Source organism: Myotis davidii, unplaced genomic scaffold (genome assembly GCF_000327345.1).
Source record: "Myotis davidii unplaced genomic scaffold, ASM32734v1 scaffold46, whole genome shotgun sequence".
Taxonomy (NCBI): domain Eukaryota; kingdom Metazoa; phylum Chordata; class Mammalia; order Chiroptera; family Vespertilionidae; genus Myotis; species Myotis davidii.
This window is the reverse complement of record NW_006383006.1, coordinates 11,378,438-11,385,787: the sequence shown is the minus strand read 5'-3', so window position 1 is coordinate 11,385,787 and position 7,350 is coordinate 11,378,438. Positions and strand designations below refer to the sequence as shown.

The 7,350-nt window shown below is 44.4% G+C and overlaps 1 protein-coding gene across 2 annotated transcripts in view; it reads left to right on the top strand.

The window, feature by feature from the left end:
* Positions 1-7,350, top strand: part of FMN1 (formin 1) — a 398,649-nt gene that overhangs the window by 102,914 nt on the left and 288,385 nt on the right. Inside the window, exons 1-2 of one of the 2 annotated variants that reach the window (XM_006778123.2) lie at positions 352-2,374; positions 4,010-4,127. In XM_006778123.2, coding sequence (XP_006778186.1) covers positions 989-2,374; positions 4,010-4,127 — 1,504 coding nt within the window. In that variant the 5' untranslated portion in view covers positions 352-988. Of the gene's footprint in view, positions 1-351; positions 2,375-4,009; positions 4,128-7,350 lie in introns of those variants that run through there. The other variant, XM_015557593.1, reaches the window with a different exon arrangement.

The following is a 7,350-nucleotide window of genomic DNA, read 5'->3' as shown; positions in this document are numbered from 1 at the left end:
TGTTTACTCTGCCACCCTAAGGCTGGGGGACACTGGGTGTGGTGGGCGTGCTTGTCTAAGTACTTGTTTGTGGAACACTGAGACACCAGGGCAGAGCTAAAACAGCAGTAATCTGAAACCAGTCGCGTTGGTTTTCCTTCTCTGGCCTCAGCAACTAAAATCTGCATTCCAGATGAAACCTGCAGGGAAGCGGAAGAAAGCACTTAAAAAAAAAAAAAAGCTTCAAGGGCAGTAAATTAACTGCTTTTGAGTTCTAGGGATTTTGAGATAATCTAGTTCTTTCTTTACTTTTCTTTCTTTGCTTTGGGCTCAGTGAGTGGCTGTTCATCTGTGTGCACTGCTAGTTTTTTGTGTGTTGTTTTTGTTTGTTTGTTTTGTTTTGGCCTGGATGACACAGGCTTCTGACCATAATTTAGATGGCAAAGGAGGGCCCGTAAAAAGTATTTCAGTCATTTTGTGCTGATTCACTTTTGAACGTCTTGGGCTGCTGGGGTGGTGGAGGGCTGTCAGGAGCAGCTTGCCAGCTCAGCACTTTCTGGAGCCTCACTTGCTCACCAATGAGGAAGTTGAAAGCAACCAGGAGAAAGACAGGCACTGGGGCGGAGCTGTGGTGAAGTCCTGGGCTGGGATGACTGGGGCCAGCTGACTTTCCTTACGACAAAAAGCCTTTTGTCCACGGAAATAAATACGGAAGTCCCAGAGGAGCAGCCTCGCAGCCCGCGAGTAGTAAGGTGCGCAGCCCAGGCAGCTTCTGGGCATAGAGCTCCGCGGACTTTTTACAGTGGCCCTGGGCGCACCGTGGCCGCACAGACCGGAAGGGGAGCAGTGACTGACCTGAAAGAGACCAAGTGTGCTGCTGGGTGGCCAAGGAGCCGGCTGCCGGTCCTGTTGCTCCTGTCCTGTAAGTTAAGAGCTGATGGAGTGGATACACTGAGAGCAGGGCAGGTAACAGAAGTCGGGACTGCCATCGAGGGCGCTGCTGTGAGGCATGGAGGACGTCGGTGACCCTGTGAATGGCAGTGATGTCTCGCCACCAGACAAGTCTGAAGCGGGACCCGAATTGGCCCAGTCGATCCTGAGCAAGTTCTCTATGAAATCCTTCTTTGGGTTTGCGAGTAAACTGGAATCTGTGAAGCCCGAGGAGGAAGATGTGGTGCTGCAAGCATTCCACGCTTTAGTGGTGGATCCCACGGGTCGGCTGGATGGTCCCAGCCAGGGCTCGGATGAGCAGGAGGCAGGGGCTCAGGTTGCACCCGGCCTCGGAGGAGATGATGGGAAGACTGCGAGGGAGGAGGCAGGGAGGGAGTCGGAGGGAGGTCAGGGAAAAGCAGAGGCAGGGACTTCTCTCCCTGGTCAAGAGCTTCTTCCACTCACTGCTCTGAGTGTGAGCAGAGACGATGCCATCTTGGTTCGCGGGACCCTGGTGACCACCACCAGTGATTCGGACTCTGAGGATGGTGGCCAGGAGCCAGAAGAGGGAAGCAACACCAATGGCCCCAAGTCCCCAAGTGTTGTTTTATCCGAGCCATCTGAGGAGCCCAAAGAAAAGCCAGGAGACCGAAGAGAGAACATTGCCGCTGGGGAGAGGGATGCTGCAGAGCTCGGAGAGGAAGGTCCTCAGGGGGCTCCCCCTGAGACAGGTAGCAAACCAGAACCTGGTGATAGTGGTCTTCAGACGGAGCACAGCCCCAGTCAAGGACAGGCTGGGGAAGAATGTTCCCAAGTTCTCCCTGTGGGAACAGACCAGACCTTGAGTGCTGGTGTCACCGAGAACACCACTTCTAAAAAAGAAGCCCCTGGAGAGAAGTCATTCCAGCTGCCAGCTTTCTTCAGTGGGCTCCGCGTGCTGAAGAAGGGGGCTCCCGCTGAGGGTGGGGAGACCATCACCGAAATTAAACCAAAGGATGGGGACCTGGCTCTGCTCAAATTGACCCAGCCCGTTCAGAAGTCCCTAGCACAGACAGGGCCTCAGACAGGGAAGACTGGGGAGAAAGCCAGTAACCTGAAGGCCCCTCCCACTCTCCTGGAGCAGCTCTCCCAGCTCCTCAGCATCGACATGCCCAGGGCCGAAGTGAAGGCAGAAGACCCTGAGCCGCCCCGGGGAGGAGAGATGGGCTGCAGCGCTGCCCAGGAGAGCCAGGGCGGCCCAGCAGAAGCCCAAACCCCGGGTGGAGAGGTCAAACCGAAGCCACCAGAAACCGCCCTGGAGGCCTTTAAAGCCTTGTTCATCCGTCCCCCCAAAAAGGGGACCACAGCTGACACCTCTGAGCTGGAAGCTCTCAAGCGCAAGATGAGGCATGAGAAGGAGTCCCTAAGAGCTGTGTTTGAACGGTCCAAGGCAAGGCCAGCGGATGGCCCCTCGGATTCCAAAAGCGTATGTAGAATTGGGTTTTCCATTTTGTCATACAATGTGATGCTGCTGTATTTCTTTTGAGGTTTCCTGTCAAAGTGAATGCCGATCACCTATTATTAGTGACTGTCTTCTAGGTGAATGATGATTATTATTGAAATTGTCCTTGTAAGGAGCAGGACAGCAGCGTTTCCTTATGTTTTTATGGATTGGTATAAGAGAGGTGTATGTAATTATGTGCTGGTGGGAAAGGGAAGCTGCCACTCGGAGTTTAAACATTAATAGTAAATGTTCTTATAAACCTGAGCAGCATGAGGATGCGATGCAATATGGAAACAGCCCAGGTTTCCTCACCACTTAATTATATACCTCGGTGAAAAGTATTTTTCCTTTATATGTCTGCCACTCGGCAGAATACTTGTTTGTGATGTAATTGAAATGTTCTGTGTTGGTTACAAGGCATCCTGATTGAGCACTGCATTTAAAATGAGACCTGGATTTTAATTCTGACAATGCCATTTACTGTCTGGGTGACCCTGATCACCTCTGAGCCTCAATCTCCTCATGAGGAGAAAAGAAAAAAAAAGTGGTAACCCTCAACCTATATAGTGGTTGTGAAGATTAAGTGAAGTTAGTGTATGGTGACTATCTAATTAATAAAAACTGTTACGCAAAGAAAATTAATTAATTTGGTAATTTATAGACTACCTGTCCGGTAGATCTTAGAGGTTCATAAGGACAACAAATAGCACGTCTTGGGTTGTATCAACTCAGAATACAATTACTTCCTCTTATACAATTCATCAGTTAAAGTGTTAAAAATTAAAAAGTTTTTGGTAGAATTATCTTGGGTTTTAGTTAAAAACTAAACACAGTATAACACTTGCATAGTTACAAAAATCAACGGATAAAAATAGCTTGGAGGCCATCTCACTATTATTTTTTTAATAGGAAAGAAAAGGCGAATTGAACTAGCAATGTGGGCTGCTTGAGAAGTGTATCTTGGCCTACAGCTAATGTTGATGGAAAGTGGAATAGTAGTCATTATATCATAAAAAACCATGGAGTTGTTTGGGATACACTTGTAAACATTCCTATAAGTGTACTTGATTGGAGTACATTTGTATCTATATCTACAGCTCAAAGTGGATTTGTGATTTTTTTAGAGATAGTTACATGATAAAAATCATCTATCAAGGGTTGTGTAATACTTGGCCTTTGAGGTGTGTTTTTTTTTTAATTGAAGTATAATGAACATACAACGTTATATTAGTTTAGGTATACAATATGATTTGACATTTGTATGTATTGTGAAACAATTAGCACAATAAGGCTCTTTACCCTCTATCCCCATGCGGAATTACAAAGTTCTTTTCATGTTATGAGAATATTTAAAATCTACCTTCTTAATAACTTCCAAATTTAAAGTACAACACTATTGACTATATTTACCACGCTGTACATTAATTACATCCCCATAGCCTTGAGTTGTTTTTTTAATTTTTCACTCCCACTGATCTGGGAAAGGATCATTGAATGCAATGTGCAACTGGCCATTATTTTATTCATGTTAGAGTGAACATGTTTGTTTTTGGGGAATAATTAGCTTTAGCCATATTTCATTTAACTGATCATTTTCTTTGCCCATTTTTTAAACAGCCTGAGCACAGCCCCACTGAGCAGGACGATAGGACTCCTGGCAGACTCCAAGCTGTCTGGCCACCCCCAAAGACAAAGGACACAGAAGAAAAAGTGGGATTGAAGTACACTGAAGCAGGTAATGTGAAAACAGGCCAGCCACCCAGGAATGGGTCTCCCGCTGCAATGGCTTTTAGTTTTAATTCAGGAGACTCTCGGAATTTGAGTTTTTGTTTTGTTATAAAATGCAATGCTGAAGGCTTTTCTTTTTGGTTGCGCCTTTAAAGTGAACCCTTACACTCTTATCGTTAATGAATCTTTTTGAGATAAAAGGTGAATGCAGTGGAATGAATGAAGGGGGGCACAGGTGTAAAGTAAGAGACCCTTTGGGGAACTAATGGAGAAGATAGATTACAAATTCCTCAGGAAGCAGGTGGTTGGCCCTCTATAATGTGTGAGCTGGCAGGGTTGCTGGAAGAGGCAGAGTATGGTTCTCCAGAGCTGTAATCTGATTTGCTGTTTGTCTGTGACTAATGCTTTTCAGCTCCAGGAACTTGTGCAGAGTGAATGTACAGATCCCATATCAGTTACTCTTTCACTTTTGTTAGACGAAAGCTTTAGTTCGTGCGTGGCCATTTTTAAAGGAACCTAACTCTCTGGAAACCTTCCCAGGAGCTTTGCTTGAATATATTTAAATGGAGTGGGAATCTAGACATTCTTACTCTGTAAGTGAAAGGTTCACATGAAATTGTAAAAAGCAATGAAGGATGAGAGGATAGTATATCTTAATTGTATATGTGTGAGTGTAGGTGTCTCTAATGAATCCTATGTCATCCTAGCATTTGAAGATCACCTATGCATGCTTATATTCTGCTGGTGTCTTAGATATGTGTGCATATTAAGATCAGTCTATCTGGTTATAAAAATGTACTTCAGTTGTACTCATAGGTAGACATAGTGGATCAAAGTTTAGGTGATTTAGTAATAGATGCGTTTTTTGCAGTATTGTAAAATTCCTTCAGTGATTGAGAACATATGAATTTCATTCAGCAACCTGATTGCTTTTAGCCTCCTTTTGCACAATTGCAAACTTCTGACCACCCCAAGGCGTCAACTACTTCATAGCATTTTTTCCTGCAGTGCATGACTTACAGAAAGAATATATATGTAGCTGTCCCAATCTTCTTACCTACGTTTGATTTTCCAAAATTGGAATGCTTTTGATTGCAGTATTGAACCACATATCAAATTATTTTCCACATGATCTGGCACAGTCTGAACAATTATAAGTATTAAAGTTTGCTTTTAATGAAAAACCAGAATCCTATACGTTCTTATTCCTAGTTTATATTGGTGATGTTACTCTCATCCCTACCAATGCATCATGGGATCCTCCTTGTAACTGGCCATTAGTGTTCACTTTATTAATGATAGAGTTAATGTGTTTATTTTCAGGGAATAATTAGCCAAATTCCATTTGGTAATAGAGAAGGAAATAAACCTCAGGGGTAGTTGGGGGTGTTTATACTTCTACAGAGATTCCTTAGGTTTCACTCTGTCTTCTTTTATTTCTGAAGCTCAGCGGAGCACCCTAATTTACCTCATATGTGGCTTTTCCAGTCTTTCTTATTTTCTTGTTTTAATGTAATGATCTATGTTCTGAGAGGTCTCTAAAGTTTTGGGTGAGATGGGGAAAATGAGGATGAAGGGCCGAACAATGATAGTTCTCCTAGAAGGGCCCTGATGGCCCAATGACATCATGCAACAGAGAGAGGGTGGCAATTAAGGGAAGGCATCTAGGGCGGCAAGTTCCCATGAGTGACGGTACTGTGGCTTAATTACTGTGCTCCTAGGGCAGTGGTTCTCAACCTTCCTAATGCCACGACCCTTTAATACAGTTCCTCGTGTTGTGGTGACCCCCAACCATAAAATTATTTTCGCTGCTACTTCATAACTGTAATTTTGCTACTGTTATGAATCGTAATGTAAATATCTGATATGCAGGATGTATTTTCATTGTTACAAATTGAACATAATTAAAGCATAATGATTAAGCACAAAAACAATATGTAAATTATATATGTGTTTTCCGATGGTCTTAGGCTACCCCTGTGAGAGGGTCGTTCAACCCCCAAAGGGGTCGCGAGCCACAGGTTGAAAACCTCTGTCCTAGGGTTAGTGCTCAGGTTCTTGAAAGCCTTGGAGGTGCACCATACCTTGTGGACACACTTGGGGGATGGGGGGGTGGATATAAAAAAAGAATAAGGTAGCCCATGCCTGAAGGAAACTTGTTTTTGACCCAGTACTCATGGTGCCTTGTCACTTACTGCTAATCTTGAGGAAGCTAACATTTTTCTTTTTATTGTCTCTGTTGTTGAGAAATAAGCATTTGGCTTATAACAATGCATTCTGTGGTACTTTCATTGATTTCCCCCGCCCTTAGGGAAACATACAAAATTTGCCACTCTGTAGGAATCACAGAGACAGAAAAACTATATACAAACTATTTCAAGGTATTTGAAGTCTTACGCTTTTACACCTTCAGGGCTTTTATTTATCTAGTGTGTATTATTCATTAAATGAGTGAAACAGGAGGACAACACTCTACATTCATATTTCAGTTGTGCGATAGCAATTGTGAGCTGTTGACATCTGAGCCTAGTTCTTGGCAGAGATGGAAAAGAGATGATGTTTTTCATCATGAGTCTCACACTGTCCTTATGCTGCCCTCGGCCACTTCGGACTTGCCACTGCTTAGATTTCCCTCTATTCAGAGTTTATCGTTCAATGATCTTTTTTTTTTTCCTGAGGGCTCTAGATAACACCTAATACTGTAAACTCACTTTGTTCAAGAATAAAAAGTAAAAGAGAGCTGATATCAGAGAAGCTGTCCCCTTAAACTACTGCTTCTTCAATCCTCTTCGTCACAGGAGGGTAGCTAGCCACTGTTGCTGGTGCCCACTGCCAAGGATCCTCTCTCTTGTCATTTCCAAGGCCGTCAGCATCATCTGTAGCTGCTGATGACACTGTGACTACCTTGGCAGCGAAAGCCTTTGGCTTCCATTAGAGCCTCTGATGCCATTTTGATGACATTGTGCCCCCCATCAAGGGCAATTCTGCTGCCAATCTCTGAGCTCTTGGAGCCTTGGTGATGTGCCAGTTGAGAGAAACACCAGAACCTCCAGAGCTGTCACTCAGGGGACTCTCAGGTGCTAGAGTTGACCTCCACTACTCTGGGAGGGCCCCAGTGTTAGCCCACTGTTGTGCCTGAATTGTTCTGCTCAAGGAGAGAGAATCCCTTTCTCTCATCTCTTGGGCTGTGCTTTCTTACATTCCTCCTGTGTTTGGAATGCCTCACTGCA